This window comes from Zea mays, chromosome 9 (assembly GCF_902167145.1).
Source record: "Zea mays cultivar B73 chromosome 9, Zm-B73-REFERENCE-NAM-5.0, whole genome shotgun sequence".
Taxonomy (NCBI): domain Eukaryota; kingdom Viridiplantae; phylum Streptophyta; class Magnoliopsida; order Poales; family Poaceae; genus Zea; species Zea mays.
Window position 1 is genome coordinate 95125379 of NC_050104.1, and position 22067 is coordinate 95147445.

Sequence of the window (22067 nt, forward strand, 5' to 3'; positions counted from 1 at the left end):
GCGCCGAAGTTGCCGGCGAAGCGGACCTCGGCGGCTGCTTCGGGAGCCAGGATCCAAGAAACCTCCCCCCAGGCGCGGTGGATCATGCCCCGAAGTGGGTAAGTACCTCGGAATGTCTTCGTCTTGGCTTCCCATTCATAGGTCTCGGCCGTGATTTTCCCTTTCTTTTTTTTATTCAGCAAGCGGAGCCATGGCCAGACCGACCTGGCGCCCCGGAAGGCCCTTAAGGCGTCGGTCTATGCGGCCAGCGCCGCCCCGGGCCTTGTCGTCCAGCCGACCCTTTCGCAGGGCGCTTCACCTCAGGGGGCTCGGGCGTCGCCTGTCTCTGGGGGGCAGGTTCCCGAGGCGGGCTCTTCTGCCGAGGCGGCCATCGTGATTGGGGAGGCGGCTGGCGCCGACGTGGTCCCGAGCCCGCCTGTCGTGCCGGCCATGCTGGCGCCTGCCGCCACCGAAGTCGCCGACGTTCCGGTCGGAGAACGACCGGTTGCTGCCAGCGTCGGGGTGGCTGATGCGCCGGCACCCAGTGCCTCGGAAGAGGTGGGCGTGGACGCGCAATCCGTCCAACCGGGCGACAGCCTTGTCGATGTGCGGCGGAGCCCCGAGGCCCGGCGCCAGTTGCTCCGATTCCGGACCCGCGAGGCCTCGGACCCTGTCTTCGTTCTCGACGATGAACAAGAGGACCAGTCCTGGGATGAGCTCCGCGAGCGTGCTGAAGCAACGGTGGGGTCGCTCCGGTCGTCGTTGGAGGTTCTCAAAGCGACCGCATACGAAACCCCAGAGGGGTTGCACTCGCCTCAACGAGAGCGCCCGCCAAAGCGAGGTCGCTAGGCGGGTTGAGGCCGAGTCGAAATAATGTAGGACGGGAATCGGTCGGTACCTTTTGGTCGACGAGGAGCGACGTAGTCACGTCGGGGGCTGATCGCGCCATCGTCCTAGGTACGAGGGCGACGTCCTGCAGGCCCTCCGCGAGCTCGCTGGCGTCGTCCACTTGCTCGGGATTGGCGTGTCGCGGGGGGACGGCGCTCGCCTTCGTCTCGAACGCGAGGTCGACGCCCGACGCGCCCTCCGTTGGGGCGCTGGGGACGTCAATTCGCTCGACAGCCGACGAAGCGCGGCCTCCCGCTCGGCCTTGGTTGCCCCGCCTCCTCCTCCGTTGGCGAGGGAGAGGACGGGGCGAGCTCGAATGTCATTCTTCCACCGCGCGGGGAAGATGTCGTCGATTCCGCCGCCGGCGGGCGGGTTGTCGGCCGCCATTGTCGTTGTCGCGCGGCGGTGGAAGGAGTATCATGTCGTAGCTGCCGTCGAGGGACATGAACTCAAGACTCCCGAAACGGAGCACCGTCCCGGGTTGGAGAGGTTGTTGGAGACTGCCCATCTGGAGCTTGACGGGAAGCTGCTCGTCAACACGCAGCAGGCCCCTACCTGGCGCGCCAACTGTCGGCGTTTCGAGACCGGGGGGTCCCTAAGCCGACGAGTGAGTGTGCCGCGTGCCCCAGCCCAGATGGGTCGAGCGCGTGGGCGAGCGCGAAGGGGGGAAAGGAGCGAGGAGGCCGGAGTCCGGCGAGAGAGAGGTGGGAATCCCGCGGCCTTCGTGTTCGTCCCGCGCCCAGGTCGGGTGCGCTTGCAGTAGGGGGTTACAAGCGTCCACGCGGGTGAGGGAAGCGAGCGGCCCCAAGAGAGCGCCTGTCCCCGTCCTCGTCCCCGCGCGGCCAACCTTCTCTAAGAAGGCCCTGATCCTTCCTTTTATAGGCGTAAGGAGAGGATCCAGGTGTACAATGGGGGTGTAGCAGAGTGCTACGTGTCTAGCGGGGGGAGAGCTAGTGCCCTAAGTACATGCCAACGTGGCAGCCGGAGAGATCTTGGCACCCTGCTGGCGTGATGTCGTGGCTGTCGGAGGAGCGACGGAGCCTGGCGGAGGGACAGCTGTTGGAACGGTTGTGTCCTTGCTGACGTCGCCCTGCTTCCGTAAGAGAGCTGAGAGCCGCCGTCGTCACGGGGCTAGCGGGGCGCCATCATTGCCTATCTGGCGGAACTAGCCAGATGGGACACCGGTCTTGTTCTCTGCGGCCCGAGTCGGCTCGGGGTAGGGTGATGATGGCGCTTCCTGTCGATGTGGCTGGCCTGTGCCCTTGGTTGGGCGACGTGGAGGCTCCTCCGAAGCCGGGGTCGAGTCTGTCTTCCATGGCCGAGGCCGAGTCCGAGCCCCTGGGTCGGGCGAGGCGGAGGTCGTCAGCAGAGGCCGAGTCCGAGCCCCTGGGTCGGGCGAGGCGGAGGTCGTCAGCAGAGGCCGAGTCCGAGCCCCTGGGTCGGGCGAGGCGGAGGTCGTCCGCAGAGGCCGAGTCCGAGCCCCTGGGGTCGGGCGAAGCGGAGTTCGTCGTCTTCCGGGGCCTTAGCCCGAGTCCGAGCCCTGGGTCGGGCGAAGCGGAGTTCGTCGTCTTCCGGGGCTTAGCCCGAGTCCGAGCCCTGGGTCGGGCGGAGCGGAGTTCGCCGTCTTCCGGGGCTTAGCCCGAGTCCGAGCCCTGGGTCGGGCGGAGCGGAGTTCGCCGTCTTCCGGGGCTTAGCCCGAGTCCGAGCCCTGGGTCGGGCGGAGCGGAGTTCGCCGTCTTCCGGGGCTTAGCCCGAGTCCGAGCCCTGGGTCGGGCGGAGCTTCCTATGGTGCCTTTGGCAGGGCCTGGCTTCCTTTGCGTTAAATGCTCCTGCAACTTGGCCGGTCGGTGCGGCGATTCAGTCAGGGTTGCTTCTTAGCGAAGGCAAGGCCTCGGGCAAGCCGGAGATGTGTCCGCCGTTGAAGGGGGGCCTCGGGCAAGACGGAAACCCCTTCGGGGTCGGCTGCCCTTGCCCGAGGCTAGGCTCGGGCGAGGCGTGATCGAGTCGCTCGTATGGACTGATCCCTGCACTTAATCGCACCCATCAGGCCTCTGCAGCTTTATGCTGATGGGGGTTACCAGCTGAGAATTAGGCGTCTTGAGGGTACCCCTAATTATGGTACCCGACAAATATTAACATTGTTAATATTTATATGTGTTTTATATAGAATGAAAGAATAAATGAATCATTAAGATATGATTATCATATTTACTTATTTGCATTCTTACCTTTGTATTAATATGATGAAGGTGTGTCTTTCTCGACCTTCGCCTAAGAAGCATTGTACTCATAAGGAGATAATGCTTCGAGGAACGAAGGTCCCTTACGATTAACAATTGTGTTGCCTTGTTCTTGACTTACAGCATTTAAGAACAAGTGACCAATAGTGACAATAAGCTCTAAATTTTACACTATAAGATTTAATGATCAGATTAGGATCGAGCTCTATTTCTATTCATTTTGAACTAAAATTTATTTAAGGTCCTACCATTTTGTGAAGAAGCATTCAAATTATGTCCCATTAGCACCCCTAGGTGTAATACCAATGAACTTGTAAGTTACATGTATGAGTAAACTATTGGAGGAATGAAGGATTTGAAAGTAAATGAGGGGCTCAACTATGTACCTTTCAACTTATCGTAGTGTTCTCAAGTTGATTACATAACATCTTGAGCATGTACATAAGCTCGTAATTATATTTCTTCTTTTGCTTGAGCTCAAGCTGAATCGTCTCGCTCGTAATTATATTTCTTCTTTTAGTACAACTTTAAACCAACTATTTGTATTGTTGTTGTTGTAATTTATAGAGATAAAATACCGTAGCTGTTTCCAAATAAGCCAAACGCTGCATAGCTAACCTGAGCGAGTGATCGAGAGATTGGAAATTTCATACAGCAGTAGCCCATCACAAACGAGAAGTACTCAACGTCCCAACAATGCAGTCACAAATTCCCGTATTCCGGCAACGAATACAATGATGGATTGAAAATACGTCGCCGTAGGCCTCAGACTCAGACATACACATCCGCGCATATTCCCTTCCCTCCCCTTCTTCCCCCGTCGCCTTTCCCTCCCCCGTCCGCTGCATTCCTTCCCGTCCCATCCCCGAGCAGAAACCAACCCCACCACCACCGCGCCCTCCTCCTCCGCCCGGTCGCCGGCGCCATGACCGGCGCGGCGGCCCCCGCGGCGCCCCCCCGCGGCGGCGCCTCCGCGTCCCAGCCCCACGCCGCGGCGCCCGCGGGGAAGAGAGCGGGATGCGAGCCGGTGCGGAAGGCGGGGCCCGTGACCATGGAGCACGTGCTGCTAGCGCTCCATGAGACGGAGGCCGAGCGGGAGGCGCGGATCCGGGACATGTTTGCCTTCTTCGACACCGCGGGCAGTGGGCAGCTCGACTACGCGCAGATCGAGGCTGGCCTCGCCGCTCTGCAGGTGCCCGCCGAGTGCAAGTACGCGAGGGAGCTGCTCCGCGCCTGCGACCGCGATCGCGACGGCCGCGTCGGCTACGATGACTTCAGGCGCTACATGGATGACAAAGAGCTCGAGCTCTACCGCATCTTCCAGGCCATAGACGTCGAGCACAACGGATGCATCCTCCCCGAGGAGCTCTGGGACGCGCTCATCAAGGCTGGTATGTGTTTCCTAGGCCGAACCACGCTTCTCGCCTCCCTGATCCCCAGTATCTGTGCAGCCGCGCCCGTGATTCTGGCCACCTTGGTGCTGTGCTGACGCACGACGCGTGCGCGGTACCAGGAATCCGGCGCTTTGTGCGTAATGTAGTTGCTGTGGCATAGTAACGTCTGTTTGTTGTTGGGTGCGTGTGTGTCAGACAATTAGAACCCAGCCGTTGCAGTTTACTGGAGTACCTTTTACTTTACTTATTTTGTTAACTACGTTACTACAGTAGATGTTAGTGAGTGTTGCTAGGTGTCGGACGGAAAATGTTCTCTGCAAATGGAGTTACCGATACAAATTACTTACTGATACTTGGACTTGCAGTTCCTGGCGCATTCTTCTGCAAGTATTCAGTAATACATGAGAGTAGCAGAGAGTTTGACCTCTAAGATGTCTTCAAATATGCAAAATGTGTAAAATGGTTATCTATCATTATCCCTCTTAAGTAAGAACATGTTAAGCCAATTGGCCGTCACATTATCTATTGCCATAATGCTATAACTGTTACTACTGTTGCAAAATTGAGAATCAGATTAATTAAATTTCCATTAACTTTTCCTGGATAAGATGTATGGTTACTACTACCATGATAGCTTTCTGTGCTATATAAACATTCAGGTTGGATGCAGTGTGTAAACCATCATGCCTGAGCTTGTCGTAGTTCCATCCTTCTATTCCTGTATAGATTTCTATATTGGTTAATATTTTTTATTTGAGTGGAGGTTACCACCTACTTCTGTTGATTTTAGATGCTAGTTTCTGCTCACAATATGCTAGCAGGATACTAATTTCATTTCCTTCGTAATTTTGATTTAAATCAACACGTTCACTTGGTTCGTGGGTTCATAAATTACTTGTATCTGACATCTGGTGCAAAATCATAACCAGCAACATATTTCTACAACTACACTTACATATCATGTATGCAGTCCTCAAGTTGTCTTTTAGATATGTTCATAGCATATATAGTGCATGCATGAATCTTGAGTAACACAAGCTAGTTTTGAACCATTGAGAATCCTTCCACTGCTTGAAACTGAATATCTGTAGTTCAGTAAATCCTGAGCATCGCTTATGTACATATGCTTACTGTTTCAACATAGGCATACAACTGAGTTACAATTTCTTGCATATAGTTCCTTCAATACTTCTAATTGCATTGGCATATGAAAATTAATAAATTAATATCAATGGATTGTCAATAGATATTATTTCATTGCCCTCTAAGGACCTGCGTAATAAAGGTGTTGACACAGTGTTGCTAATGAAGATCACATAGCCCTGATCATTTATGTCCTTTTATGGCCTAAACTTTCTCTTACCTAACATTCCCGCATTGGCGCATTGTTGCTGGCAATGCCATCCATGTATATGGTCTACTGCATGATGATAAAATCCAATCTAGTTTGGCATATGTGTGGTACATGTTACCCCAGTTCATGTAAGTAAGAGTAAAATGTGCTTGGGGTCCCTAACCTTGTTCCATCACATGAGTCCACTTCTAGTTGCAGATTCAGGTACCTAAAATTTATAAAATTAATCACTTCAGGTCCTGATCACACCATACGGTATGAGAGTGTGGACATGATGTGCACATGACATACTGGGTCAGTGGATCTAATCTTTTGAGGGGGATACAGTTGGATGAAGCCCCTACTGTGGTATTTTCTATTTCTAATATTAAAGAACGGAAATTTCTCTCTTCTCTCACTCTCCCCCACGTCTGTCCATTTCTCACACCCCCTGTCCGCTCATCATCTTTTTTCTCCCTCTTTCCTTCGGTCCAGCATCCCTCGCTCTCACTGTTCTTACATTGAGTTTAGAGCTGCAAAATGTTCGTTGTTGTCGCACAACTCATGTGATGGTCTGGCTACCTCAGACCGTATGCGTCATGGCGTGCGGGCGGGTGTGTGGCTCGCCTTCCACCTTTCTTAAACTCACAACATGTGCACACAATAGTCATCTATTTAAGTTGATTCAATCTCCTATCAATTTCCCATATGGGATTAATTTTTCATTGCACTAGCATTTATTATGGGACATGGAATCTATTTGATTTAATACTGGGTCAAACCTATTTTTTTCTTGAACGCGCATGAGAGCTGCACATCATTAAATTAAGAGAAGAAGGTCAAACCTAATTAAATCCAACAAAAATAGCTAGCTCATTATCATTGGCACGAGCACCGCGTAACAAATTATATGTTCTGTTGCAACGCATCGGCATGTTTGCTAGTATGTGATAAAAAATATAAAAGGGTAAACAGAACTATATAACAAGAGCGCCAAAGAAGGTAGACAAAGAAATTTACAACAGGCTGTTTAGTCAAGGGGAGAGGCTGATGCTAAGACTAAGAGTGGGCTTAATCTGTGAAGATGTAGCTTTACAGTATGTACAAAGCATATTTTTCAAGACTGGAAAGAAGGTTGTGTTACTCTGAAGATTTGAGCATTTATTTGTTTCCATATCTCCCATGCTGCAATGATAAAGGCATCCATGAAGAATTGATGTTGACATTGCACTTTGGCTTTCTGGATTGTATCGAATAAGCTGATGACATGATCCCAAGAAATCCCAACAAACTTCCTACATCTAGTGCTGAAGGGGCATTCAAAGAACAGATAATATGTGGTTTCTTCTAGATTTAGGCTTCATAACACAAAATTGTAATTGTCACCTTCAATCTTGTATTTTCTTCTTTGCAGGTTTCTAGAATTAAGTCTATCCTTGAAAATCAGACACATAAAGATTTTCAGTTTTTTTATTACTTTGGCGTCCCAGATCCAACTAGACAGGAGCTAATCTGATTTGCAAAGAACCCTTGCTTTAGTCATCTGGAGGCTGAACTGAAACCAAAGCAATTGCTTTTTATTGTTTCTCAATACACAGTGGGTAGGCCTGTGGGATTGCTGTAGTGGACTAGCGGTGATCAATGGCAAGTGCTAGCTAACCTTACAAGAGAAATACCCTCTCAGGTGGCTGGCAGACACACATGGTCCGATGGAATACCCTTGTGTTAACTGTGATTGAATGATGCGTGCATTCTGAATGTTTTCAATGGTTTGTGAACCTTCCTCTTATTAACATGTTCTAACACATATCAAGAATACTTTAGGTCCATCTTTGCTTGTATGCTATTTTCAATATGTTTCATGACATGTGGTGTTACGTCCTAGACATTGGGATCAATTATACTATATGGGAGGTTGGACGATGGGATCCTGAACTGAGCCCACAGTGAAGTTGTTATGACTGGAAAAGTATATGGGCGCCGGCCTAAGCAGCCAGGGGAAGATAAGCTAGACTGAGCAGATAAGTACTCAGATAAGATAGCTAGAGTTGTTTAGATTTTCCTTAAATAAAGGTAGTTTGTTTAGATCCCCTTAAAAGAAGGAAGTCTTGTTAGGCCAGGGCAATATATAAGCCCTCTATGCCTTTAGTCTGTAATCAGGAAAGATTAATCAAAGAAAGAGATTGAGTCTTGCCTCCCTACTGTTCTCAACTCCATTGCTGCGCCTGCACCCTAGGCCAGGCGTCAGCACGACAATCTCTCACACCTCTTCCTCCAACCCTCCAACCATTAGCCACTCATACAACCTCCGCAGCCGGGGTAATCCTAACAACCTGGTATCGGATATGCCAGGATCTGATGAAGCTGAAACTGCAGCTTCAGCCCAGCCGTCGGAGTTGGCAGCAATCACCACCGCCCTTGCTGAAGTCCAGCGCCAATTGGGGCTCTTTGCCACGCAGATGGCCTCCATGTCCTCCCGCATTGCCGCGGTGGAATCCACCCCAGGAACATCGGCCATGGCGCCGCCACCAGACTGCCCCTACGGCATGCCTGGATATGGTGGACTGCCACCGGCTATGACAGCGGCCGATGGCCACCTTCCACCACCACCCACCACCATATCCGCACCAGCACACACCACCACCTCACTTCCACTGCACCTGCTGCCGTTACCACATTCACCGTCTCCCATTCCATCCTTTCCCCCACTACCGCACACCATACCCAGTGCTTTCTCTCCACCACCATCTGCTCTGTTCCTCGCTTCCACCGCTTGGAGTTTGCACACCATATCCAATGCACTGGTTGACTCGATGTGAACAATTCTTCGAGGGACAGCGCACGTTGGAAGAGGAGAAAGTCTGGTTGGCTTCATATCACATGCTCGGTGCTGCACGGACTTGGTACAGCCAGCTCCTGCGTGATGAACCACCCCTGTCATGGGGGCGTTTCAAGCAGCTATGCCAACTCTGATTTGGACCACCGCTTCGCAGCAACCCACTCGGGGAATTGGCAAGGCTTCCATTCCGGACAACAGTGGAGGATTATCAGGAGAGGTTCTGGGATTTACTGGCCCACACCACGCCACTCACTCTGGAACAGAAGGTACAACTCTTCACGACAGGTCTTCCAGAGCGTATCAAGATCGATGTCGAACTTATGGCTCCTCGGGATCTCAATCATGCATTAAGTTTGGCAAGAGCATGTGAACGAAGGGCTCAGGCACTCGACGTCCACCAGACATCAACTACCAGCAAGCCGTCGAGGCCTCCCCAGCGGCCGTCATTTCCTATTCCAGCACAACAGTCCACTGTAACAGTAGCAGCACCAACCAGCATGGGGGCACAACGTCCATTTAAGAAGCTCACCCCCGGCGAGATGGCTGAGCGCCGCAAACGGGGACTGTGTTACAACTGTGACGAACAATACGTTCGTGGTCATCGGTGCCCGCGTCTATTCTATCTGGAGGTCACAGATTTTGAAGAGGATACAGGAATCGAGGATGAATCCAATCCAGAGGATCCAGCACCCATCATTTCACTCCACGCCTTAACAGGCATCAGCTCAGAGGGCACCATGCAACTGCAAGTCGATATTCGGGGATACGCCCTCACAGCTCTTCTTGACACGGGCTCTACCCACAATTTTGTCAGCCTCAAAACTGCAGATGGGCTACGGCTAGCCTACAGTTCCAACCAAGGTTTCCAGGCCACAGTAGCAAATGGCGACAAGATTCACTGCCGACATTATTGGTATGTCCATTCCCGGTGAAGAGTTCTTGATGGACGCATATGCCATTCCTCTAGATTCCTTTGACATTATATTGGGTATCACATTTTTGCGCACTTTGGGGCCCATTCTTTGGGATCTTGAAGATCTATGTATGGCATTCTGGAGGAGAGGACAACGTATTCTCTGGAAGGGACTAGGTTCGCAGCGCTGGGACATTTCCATGAGACCTGCAGTCCGGTCACTCAAGGCAGAGCCCAAACCTATGATGGAATGTCTGCTACAGCAGCTTCACAAAGTGTTTGAGACACCTAGTGGCCTTCCCCCATCTAGGTGCTGTGATCACCGGATTCATCTCCTCCCAGGAACAACACCAGTAGCAGTACGACCTTACAGATATCCACAGCTCCAGAAAGATGAACTTGAAGCCCAGTGTAAGGCCATGCTCCAACAAGGCATCATCCGCCACAGCACATCGGCTTTCTCAGCCCCAGTATTGTTAGTAAAGAAAAGTGACAATTCTTGGCGCTTTTGCATTGACTACAGAGCATTGAATGAGAAGACAGTAAAGGATAAATATCCTATACCTGTAGTGGATGAATTGTTGGATGAACTTCAGGGTGCAAGATTCTTCACCAAATTGGATCTGCGTTCAGGTTATCACCAGGTCCGTGTTCACCCCGATGATGTGCATAAAACAGCCTTCCGGACACATCATGGTCATTTTGAATTCTTGGTCATGCCATTTGGTCTCTCCAATGCCCCGACAACATTCCAGGCCCTCATGAATGAAGTGTTGGGACAGTTCCTTCGGCGATTTGTGCTCGTATTTTTTTTATGACATTCTCATTTACAGGTGCATCATGGTCTGACCACCTAATACATGTCAAGGCGGTTTTGGAGTCCCTGAAAGCCAACAAGCTGTTCGCCAAGCAGTCTAAGTGTTCCTTTGGAACCACAACCGTCACCTATCTGGGACATGTGATTTCTACAGAGGGAGTCGCCATGGATAGTGCCAAGGTGGAGGCTGTCACTTTCTGGCCACAGCCACAGGCACCACGAGGACTGCGAGGATTTCTGGGGTTGGACTCCATCCAGCAGGACTATTGCAACCCTGTCTTGGATGTACCCTTGGATGAAATCCATTGAGACTGTCACTTTCATCGAAGGCAGACAAAGCATAGGGCTTGGATGGAGTGTCACTAACAAAACTCCTAAAAAAAGAGGGTTTCCAGTGGAGTCCAGAGGCAGACAAAGCATTTGAGGCACTGAAAAGAGCTCTCTCTACAGCCCCTGTCTTGCAACTCCCAAATTTTGCCAACTCATTCATTGTTGACTGTGATGCGTCCGGCTCAGGTTTTGGCGCTGTACTGCATCAAGATGAGGGACCAATTGCCTTCTTCAGCCGCCCCTTTGCAGCCCGACATGTCAAGCTCGCTGCATATGAGAGAGAACTCATTGGACTGGTACGCAGTACGCCATTGGCGTCCATACTTGTGGGGCAGGAAATTGTGGTACGTACAGACCATTTCAGCCTCAAGTATATGCTCGATCAACGGCTCTCAACTGTACCTCAGCATCAGTGGATTATTAAGCTATTTGGTTTCGACTTCAAGGTGGAATATAGGGCTGTCCGGCTAAATACAGTAGCAGACGCTCTTTCGCGCAGGGAAACCACTAGTGGATTGGTCTATACGATCTCAACACCAACCTTTCAACTCTACAAAGACCTCCAGCAAGACTGTGCAAGCAACCAAGAGTTTCAACTTCTGCACAATTAGATCAGTATAGGGCAGCAGGGTGCGCCATGGCAGATCAGAGAGGGACTCATAATGCATGGCAATCAGATTTTTGTACCACAATCCTCCAGCATACTTCCTGCTATCCTGCACACAACCCACTCCGCAGGCCACGGCGGCATCCAGAAAACCCTGCAAAGGTTGAGGACAAATTTCTTTGTTCACATGGACATGGCACTGGTTAGAGATTGAGTTCGTTCTTGTGCAGTTTGCCAGCAAAACAAAACAGAAACACTCCATCCAGTAGGACTATTGCAACCCTTGGAGGTACCAGCTCAGATTTGGTCAGACATCTCAATGGATTTCATCGAAGCCCTACCAAAGGTATATGGCAAATCAGTCATTCTTACCGTCGTCGATCGATTCTCCAAATATGCCCACTTCATTCCATTGAGTCATCCATACACAGCAGCCACAGTAGCAAGGGCATTCTTTGATGAGATTGTCCGACTGCATGGGTTCCCAAGCTCTATAGTCAGTGACCGAGACCCAGTGTTCACGGGACACATTTGGAGGGACCTTTTCAAGCTAGTCGGCGTCAAACTAAGGATGAGCACAACCTTTCATCCACAGACTGATGGGCAATTCGAAGTGGTCAATAAAACTATCGCCATGTACCTGCGCTGCATCACAGGGGATCGTCCGAGGGCCTGGGTTGACTGGATTGCTTGGGCTGAATATTGCTACAATACCTCTTATCACTCAGCCCTGAAGACAACCCCGTTTAAAGTGGTCTATGGCAGAGACCCCCCTCCACTCATCCCATACCAGCAAGGAGGAGCAGCTACACCAACTATAGAAGAAATGTTTCGCGAACAGGACTGCTTTCTCGCGGAAGTCAGAGACAGACTCCTACAGGCCCAGGAACATGCTAGGCGGTTTTATGATGGCCATCACCGAGATCTGGAGTTCAAGGTGGGCGACTGGGTTTGGCTACACCTGTTACACCGACAGGCACAATCACTGGTCAGCCGACCAAAAGGGAAACTGGGACCAAGGTATGCAGGGCCCTTCCAAGTTCTGGAATGCATCGGCTCAGTGGCATATACCGTCTGGAATTGCCTAAAGGAGCCCGCATCCATGATGTTTTTCACGTAGGACTACTCAAACCTTTCAAAGGATCACCTCCTGTTGTACCACCAGCTCTGCTAGTACTGGAAAACGGCAGGCTTCTGCCCACACCACAAAAAGTTCTCAAAGCTCGACTTCAGCGTGGTAAATGGTTCATCCTGGTTTAGTGGAGTGCAGAGCAGCTAGAGCAGGCCACATGGGAGCCCCTACAGCAGTTCAAAACTTCCTACCCACAATTTCAGCTCGAGGACGAGCTGTTTGTCGAGGGAGGGAGAGATGTTATGACTGGAAAAGTATATGGGCGCCGGCCTAAGCAGCCAGGGGAAGATAAGCTAGACTGAGCAGATAAGTACTCAGATAAGATAGCTAGAGTTGTTTAGATTTTCCTTAAATAAAGGTAGTTTGTTTAGATCCCCTTAAAAGAAGGAAGTCTTGTTAGGCCAGGGCAATATATAAGCCCTCTATGCCTTTAGTCTGTAATCAGGAAAGATTAATCAAAGAAAGAGATTGAGTCTTGCCTCCCTGCTGTTCTCAACTCCATTGCTGCGCCTGAACCCTAGGCCAGGCGTCACCACAACAATCTCTCACACCTCTTCCTCCAACCCTCCAACCATTAGCCACTCATACAACCTCCGCAGCCGGGGTAATCCTAACTGAAGTAGCTGTGGCACAGCTGAGGGAGGGAGGAGTGTGCTGGTGGAGCTTGATGCACAGGTGCTGTGCACTGTGCAGCAAGAGAGTTCTTTCCTGAATCTGAATGAGCCTTGCCTCCATATATATGCTGGTCCTTAACAGGTCCAATATAATCTTTAGCCTAACAAAATCCAACCTAGAAGATATCAACCAAATCAAATAGATACCATTCCTCACTTAATGTCATAAAACCTGGCCAAGCCAGGGTTCACTATGCTTGGCATCCTAACCTGCCATGGCCAGGGCACAGCCCCTCCTTTTGTATTGAATACTCACCATGTCTTATGATCTTTCTAAATTTTATATTTGTCTTTTAGTTGCTAGTGTGATACTAAAATTAAAATAAAATAAACGCGCAGGAGAGCTGCGCATCATTAAATTAAGAGAAGAAAACAGTCCAAAATGGACCAAAGTACAATGCCAAAATAGGCAAAACACAAAACACAAAACCACCAACTTCTACTGCGCACAAAACTGCAGCCTCCATAAATGCGCCTGGAAACAGGAGCACGCAATAGGAGACCGAACAGCAAAAAGTGCCAGCAGACCACACACACCTGCTCTTCACTAATCACTCAAAAGAACCCTTGACCTAAAAATTCCAGCACCAAGAACCAAAGCCTCAAGATGCCTAGCACCGGCAAGCCTCCAGAATTCAACTTCATCCAAAAAAATTGCCTTTATGCCAATAATTGAAGGACTGACACCATCAAAAACCACCTTATTACGATGAAGCCATAAACACCAAGCCCCCAAGATGATGATACTGTTAAAGCCTCTTCTTTTGGATTTGTGCACTTGCTTACTTACTTTCGCCCACCAGTCAGCAAAAGTGGACTCATTAGAGTCAGGAGAAAGATTAGCCATCCCCAACGAAGAAAGAATGTAATACCAAAACTGCCGCGAAAAAACGCAAGTGCAAAGGAGGTGTTGGATATTTTCCGGCTCTTGATCACACAACGGACAGACCTCAGGATGATCTAACCCTCTTTTCTGCAGTCTATCAGCTGTCCAACATTTATTCCTTATTGCCAACCAAATAAAAAATTTGCATTTGGGTGGAGCCCAAGACTTCCACAGCCTCTTCCACGGTTCAAAAGTAATCGAACCCAAGAAAAAAGCCTTATAACATGATTTAGAAGAGAACTGTCCAGAGGAAGAATGAATCCACACATGTCTATCAGCCTCCTGAGTCAGTGTTTAGTTCATTAGTCCGTCATCATCTTACTATTTAGTTTTTGTTTGGTTTGTGGAATGGAAAGAGTTGATCCATCACCATCTGATTCTTCACAAGCTAATAATTAGTACTAGTACGAGGAGTGAAGTCATTCCACTAAATTTGAGTAATGGACTCATGATGCATGACTTCATCTACTCCCTCCATCCTAAAATAGTTGTCACTATGGTATTCATGACGGCCAAAGTTTCTCAAGTTTGACTAGATCTGTAGAAAATATCAATAACATTTGTATCTCCAAATAAGTTTATTATGAAAATAGATTCAAAGATACATCTCATGATACTAGTTATTTACTATAAATATTAATATTTTTTGTAGCAAGTTAAAATGGTTGACTTTGACTCCTTGAAAAACGAGAACGTCAACTATTTTGGGACGGAGGGAGTAGAATGGGTTGATTCCCCAAACCAAGCATGTTGTGGTGATGTGTCACACTGGTGTAGAATTAATTGTGATAAACCTGGGTATATCCCGTTAAAATGGTGGCTATAATCTCTGTTCTTTGATTTGGGAAAGTTTGTGTTTTATAGTTACAGATCAACTCATCATACTTTCTATGTTTCATTAAGACTGCAGGCTCCCTAATTAGGGTACTAACTTCATTCTGTCTACCATCAATATTTTACAGAATCACATATGATGAAGATCTGATTACCTCCTGTGTCTAGATTTCTGAAAATCGCCTCATGATCTTTGCTTCGCTGCTAGCGCTTTTGATATACTCTTCTATGTCTTTGTGACCAGGTTATTTCAAGCTTCAGTTAAATTTGTATATATAATCTATCTTACAAGCAATGTCAGTTTGCTGTCTGCAGGTATAGAGATTAATGATGAAGAGCTGGCAAGATTTGTTGAGCATGTGGATAAGGACAACAATGGGATTATTACTTTTGAAGAATGGAGAGATTTTCTTCTACTGTACCCCAATGAGGCGACCATTGAGAACATTTATCATCACTGGGAAAGAGTCTGCCTTGTTGATATAGGTGAACAGGCTGCTATACCAGAAGGCATAAGTAAACATGTCAATGCAAGCAAATATCTTATTGCTGGAGGGATTGCTGGTGCAGCATCTCGTACTGCAACTGCTCCTCTGGATCGCCTCAAAGTGATCATGCAAGTACAAACAACACGTACTTCAGTCATGCATGCAATTAAAGATATCTGGACTAAAGGTGGCATGCTGGGATTTTTTAGAGGGAATGGATTGAATGTTGTAAAAGTTGCTCCAGAAAGTGCAATAAGATTTTATGCCTATGAAATGTTAAAAGAATATATTATGAAGAGAAAAGGAGAAAATAAGAGTGAAGTTGGTGCTTCTGAACGTCTCATTGCTGGTGGTTTAGCAGGTGCAGTGGCTCAAACAGCAATTTATCCTATAGAGTTAGTAAAGACTCGTCTACAGACTTATTCAGGTGAGGTTGGTTATGTTCCTAGAATTGGTCAGCTCTCAAGGGATATTTTGGTGCATGAAGGTCCCCGAGCTTTTTATAGAGGTCTTGTTCCATCTTTGCTTGGTATCGTACCTTATGCTGGAATTGATCTTGCTGTATATGAGACTTTGAAAGATGTGTCGAAGACATATATACTGAAGGACAGTGGTAGGCCCTCTCTCTCTTTTTTGTGTTTCCTACCTCTATTTAAACTGTGTTTCTTGATTCTTCAGTGTTATCTTTCAATGTCATGTAGATCCTGGTCCTCTAGTACAGCTTGGTTGTGGGACGGTCTCTGGAGCCCTAGGGGCAACATGTGTTTACCCTTTACAGGTTATCAGAACAAGGTAATGAGTTTGTAATTGTATGTCTTGAAAATCTCTCTCTCTCTCTCTCTCAGCCTTTTCTAAATATATGTAGACTGCAAGCTCAACAAGCCAATTCAGAATCTGCCTATAGAGGAATGTCTGATGTCTTTTGGAGAACCCTACATCATGAGGGTGTTTCTGGATTCTACAAGGGAATTCTACCAAATCTCCTTAAAGTGGTGCCTGCTGCAAGTATTACCTATCTAGTTTACGAGGCGATGAAGAAAAATTTGTCTCTTGATTAAATTGTGGAGTTGTTGGTGGGAAAAACAGCCATCATTATTGGCATGGCTGACTGTAGAGATAATGACGACACATGAATTTTACTGGTTGAATAGTTCCTTTTTGAAGATAAAGATGGTGCCTTCAATATAGAACTAGAAGCAACGGTGGCATTTTCCTCCTAATTTTGATTCAGCAGAAATGAAGTGATAATTATGAGATCATCGAGACATCCATGCCTGGCATACTGGTAACAATCTGGTTATTGATTTGTACTACCACCATTACACTTGATACACCCTTTTGTCCTCCATCCTAATTTCCTTTTTTGGGTGCATGGTTATCCTTTGGAGTTAGTGCTGTTTTTTTTTGGCTATGAGCAACTTATATTGTATCTGGCTAACTGCCTTCACCTATTTGGTAAATGGGATTCAAAGGAAAGACCTTAGATTATGTTTAGGCAGCACACCATATCTAGAAACTATAGTTAATCGTTTCTACCGAAATACATGAAGCTAATGGTTAGCATGCATTAACATCTTATGTTGATGCCTCTGTCTTGCTACTTAGATATTCTGTGCGTATCTCCTGTTTTTTTATATGAGATGATTAGAGAATACCACTGGTAGATGACTGCTAAATGTTGCCTTGTTTTGGTGTACAGTTTGATGATGCCTATACATATTGCAGTTGTCGATAACATTTTATTCCTTAAATGTAAGGTGTGGTTTGACTGGGTGTGATCCCCAATATCACACTTGAGTACTTGACCATTAACATCTCATATATACTAAAATGTCCATAGCTGTGAAATCGACATCATATCAAAGCGCTTTCAAATATGAATTCAATGATGCTAAATTCATATGGTCTAATCTACAAGTTCTTAGATTAATTGTTGGTCAAATATTAAAAAGCTTGAATGTTAGGTTGCCTGCTTGCCTCGTAAAAGGAAAATGAGGGATTACTTCTAAGAGTGGTACGAAGGGCAGGCCTGGTGCAGCGGTGAGAATTGTTTCACTTGTTAGGAATGTTCTCTGACTCGGTTAGAGACCGAGTTAGAGTCTCTCTTTCCCCCCTTATGTTAGGCTCGCGCCCTGATAGGGGGCGCAAACCGATTCATGGTTGAGACCTTTGGATCATGATACACGCTATTTAAACAGTGGCAAGGGCGCCGGCATGAAGCCAACACTTTTGTCTTCGATAAACCCTAGCCGACACAAATCCAAGGACCTGATCCCCTTTGCGCTTCTCTAGTGACTGGATTCGCCCTAACCCATGGCTTCCATGGAGCCCACTGGTCCTCAGGCGCTGGGCTTCGACGAGCCACCAACTAACCATGAACAGGGGGGGTCAAGATGGACAGAGGCAAGACGATGGTGGGCCGACGCAGGACTCAACCACAATGGACAACACGACGCTGGTCATCCGATCAGAATGTATAACCCACGTTCCTCCCTCACTCCAACCTCTCGGAACTAGATCTAGGCTTATTGATTCATCATTGAGAATGTTGGATGGGTAATTGGGGACTCAGATCCTAAAGGGCCTTAGAATCTTAACAATGGTAATAGAGCTGAGTTGAAGTCCCAATTCACCCAGACCCTTGAAAAAAGACCAAGTAAGCTGATTGGGCAGAATAGGTTCCTGAGCTAGTGAGCTTCCAAAAATGTTGGCCCTCATGATCGGATATAATTATTTCCTGGACAGCATCACAAAGATTAAAAAACTCATACAGCCCGACGACTGATAAATTTCCTTGAATGTCATTAACCCATCGGTTATCCTCTAGAGCCTCGGCCACCAATCTCTTACTCTTGATCTTTTCCGGAACTGCAGTAATAAGAGAAGGAGCTAAATCTGTTACTCTGCAGCCCCTCATCCATTTATCTGACCAAAACAGTGTGTTATTGCCATTGCCAACCTCGGAACAGACAGCCATAGAGAAGAGTGCAGTGGCATTGGGATGGATATGAATTTCTAATCCTTTCCAAGGCCTCATAGCATCAATCTTGTCTTTCTACAGCATCGGATTTGCAAGGCCCAGGTCGTACGTTCCAAATTCATAATTCCAAGACAACCAAATTCTAATGGTCTTTGTACCTTGTCCCAAGCTACCAAACAAGAACCTCCATTGACTTGTCTACCCTTCCATAGAAAAGCTTTCCTCAACTTGTCGATAGCCTTGATGAACCATTTTGGTACCTTCATGTTAATGAGCGCATAGATAGGAATGGAAGACATAACAAACCGGACCCAAGTAGTTCTCCCTGCCATGTTCATAAGGGCTGCTTTCCAGCCTGGCAGCTTATTTCCAATCTTCTCTATCCATGGCAGAAGCGCTGATCTGGGAAGCTTTCTGTTGGAGATAGGCAGTCTCAAATACGTACATGGAAAATCAGCTTTAATACAAGATAGAGCCAACTCTGCAACCTCTGCCTGCTCGCGATCACATTGAATAGGAATGACACAACTTTTCTGCAGGTTAGTGTGCAAGCCCGAGGCTTCCCCAAATTTACTGAGAATAGCTCTCGACAATTGTAGATCACCATCAGATGGCTTGAGAAAGAGGACTACATCATCCGCATAAAGAGAGAGCCGCTGAATAGAACGCCCATCAGAGAGGGGTTGAAGAAGGCCTAGATCACTAGCCCTACAGAACAGGCTTTTAAGAACTATTTTTCGACAATCACATTGGTCTTGCTCAAGTTTTTTTGGAGCACACTTACATTATCAGTTATCAGTGATAGACTAGCCTGCTTGACATGAAAACTTAGCTTTAGGCTGTTTGGATGAATGTTGCATATGATGGCACATCATGGCATGGATAATGATCTCAATCATGACTAGTTTCCGCTTGATCTTGTCAACCAGACTATCATCCGAACATATGATACGGCATACCATGTCAATGTTATGGCATACTAGTCCATGTGAAAGCAATGGTATTAGGATGGAGTGTCTCACCATTGACGGGCCACACTTGTCAGTATTGTTTCATCTATAAAAGATGTAGTTTTTACATTTTGCAACAAAAGTGTGTTCTTTGAAGAAGGTTCTTAAAGTCTATTTTTCAATAGTCTAGTTCATTTGGTGTTTGATGCGACTATATATGTGTAATTTATAGAATATATAGGTACTGATGGTCAACTCAGACTGAGGTATAGATAGTGCTTGCTTGCCTTAGAAAAATGTGCATCAAATTTATTTCAAGAGGTGCACTGCTGCAGCCTTTTCCTGAAAAAATTATGTGGCTAGCCGTCCTGACTGGTATTTGAAACCCTGCTAAAATTGTTGATGTTTGGGAAACTATGGCATTGCTTTCTCACCGTAGAATCTCACTATTCACAAGCAGTAACCTTGAAGACAACGTTTTTTTTTGTGTGACACCAATAGTGCTAATGTGTGAGATTTATCACAGGACCAAACACCTTTCTAAACTATAAAGCACGACACTTGCTTTTCTCTATTTCTTATAATCTCAAAGAAATTACCAGTATTTCTCATATATTTGGCCTACAAGCTTAAATTTGGCATGTGTTTGTTTGGTGCTATCTATTCTGGTGCTTGGTAATATTGTTTCCCACATTTCATATATGTAAGTTTTAATAGAATGAATTTTTCTTGTTATATATGGCTTGATTGACTTGGATATGGTAATGCTTAAATTTTGATAGTGTTTCACCGAGTCATTTTTGTTTTCAATCATCTGAATCCTTTAAGCTAAAACGGTTTCAGTTATTTTGCCCTGCTACTCATTTTCTTGTATCTTTCTTTGGATGTGTTGTCTATTAATTTAACCCACGACTCATTTGCTGCACTTCTCACGTTTCAGCTTACGACACCATCGACACCGAGTTAACTGTTCATGAATTTCCGAAGGCTTGTTTTATCCCCCGTCTGGGGCGAGTTTTGTTAGTCTGTAACACACTGGGAAACTCTCCTAACTTAATTGCAATCCCTTGTGCTCCTCAACTTGACTGGAGCTGTGACATTTGCTGACAGCCAAAAAAAAAACCCGGCAAAAAGGGTGCTGGTGATACCTGTACGTATTTTCCACGGCGACTTGGCATAAATCAATGCCTAGTGAATGTAATAATCCGCCCGTTCCCGTTAGTCTTACTTATGGTTTCCAATGACCCTGTTGCATATATTTGCATTGCCAAAGCAAGGTGTGTGTGCATAAAAAGTGCCAAAGCAGATGGCAAACAACTCACAAGGTGCATAAGGGGTTTGTAGACAACCGCAAGGTGCAAAAGCTGCTTAGTGCTTCATGAGGAACATGAGCATGCCCCCCACGTTGTACGGGTAGGTTCGTGAAATAGGAGTGGTAACGGATCATGATTTAAATGATTTTTTTACAATTTATTTGAGTCTTTAATTAATTTTAGTTCAAAAATAAATAAAAATAGACCTGATCTTAATGCAACCTGATCCTTATATTTTGTAGTGTAAAGTTTAGAGTCCATTACTAGCTCTAGTCACAACCTTGCGAGTGAATGAGTGGATCACCGTTGCTGGATCGACCATTCCAGCTGCATGTTCCGAGGGTTCACTACGTGGTAATGCTGTCAGTTTTGGCTGATGTTATGATGTGGACATCGTTTCCAGGATGGGAATAGCAGCTAGGTTGTTTTGCCGGGCGCTCGTAAGCGCATGTTTACTGGAAATAGATTTGGATCTGATTTTTTTTGTCAAAACATTTTTTGATGCAGCAGCTTCGTCATGAATCTGTTCTTCGATCTACCAAACTAGAGATGTTTAACTTGAGAGAGATCTTAACTGGTATACAATAATTTTAGAATGGAAGGAGTAAACTATTTTCGTCCTATAACTGCGGTGGTAAAAAGAAGGTGATCGAGAAGGCGCAGGAGGTCTCTAGGAACCAGAGTCTAGTGATATATCTCTATATATCGTAAGGTTGGGGAGAAAGCAAAAGAGACAAAAATGAATGGGCGACGAAAGTGGCAGGACGAAGCAATCTGGAAAGCACATGAGAAGGTACGAGAGCGGCCTGATGGCGGCAGCAACAACTTGAATCCGCAAAAAGCACGAGGCACGGAGGCAGCAGCAGCAGAGTCGGATACGATTAGCGAACCGATGGGAACGGAACGGAGGTCTTTGTCCAGCAGAATTTGGTTTTCGTTTTCGTTTGTTTCCTTTGAGACACTGCAGCCTGTTTGATTGTTCAGCTTTCGAGGTTTTGCCAACCCCTCCTGCTCGTCGGTCTGTCCGCGTGCAGCATTTCTAGAAAGCAAAGCGGAACAAGAAGAGCCGCGGAGGGTAGTAGTCTAGTAGATAACAACAAATGGAACAGCAGTGCGCAAATTATTAGAAGTCTCTCCCCAGCGCCAAAGGTTAAGAAAGCCTGGTTGCCTCCTCCGACTAATCAAATTCCAGCCTTCATTTATTATTATACTCCTAGTGGTAAACCATGTGCTGGGCCTTGGACGTGACGCGCCTCATGATCATCGCCGAACTCGGATCCTCTACGCCGCCGTATATATCCTTGGCTGCTTTGGCATGCGTCGACGGTGGATCGCACGCAGCGAAGATGCAGACGCGACGGTTGCTATATAAGGGCATGTTTAGTTCGCTACCTAACTTGACATATTTTAACTAACTTTTCTATTTAATGTTAGTTCTTCAATTTAAATGATTAAACTTAAGTAAAGTGT

General features: G+C 47.0%; 1 protein-coding gene across 4 annotated transcripts; it reads left to right on the plus strand.

Moving 5' to 3' along the window:
• The first annotated feature begins 3875 nt into the window (after positions 1-3875).
• Positions 3876-20753, plus strand: LOC100279872 (uncharacterized). 4 transcript variants are annotated; one of them, XR_558263.3, is made up of 5 exons: positions 3876-4498; positions 15182-15967; positions 16056-16146; positions 16220-16639; positions 20225-20525. XR_558263.3 is itself a non-coding variant. In NM_001366107.1 (4 exons), exons 1-4 carry the CDS (start codon positions 4455-4457, stop codon positions 16410-16412), a joined length of 1128 nt encoding a protein of 375 aa, NP_001353036.1. In that variant the 5' UTR covers positions 3903-4454; the 3' UTR covers positions 16413-16539. The 4 variants fall into 4 exon arrangements, 2 of the variants coding, with proteins under 2 accessions (NP_001353036.1, NP_001353035.1); NR_158739.1 differs by having other exon boundaries at positions 3903-4498; positions 15168-15967; positions 20225-20753; NM_001366107.1 differs by lacking the exon at positions 20225-20525 and having other exon boundaries at positions 3903-4498; positions 15168-15967; positions 16220-16539.
• The last annotated feature ends 1314 nt before the right edge of the window (positions 20754-22067 follow it).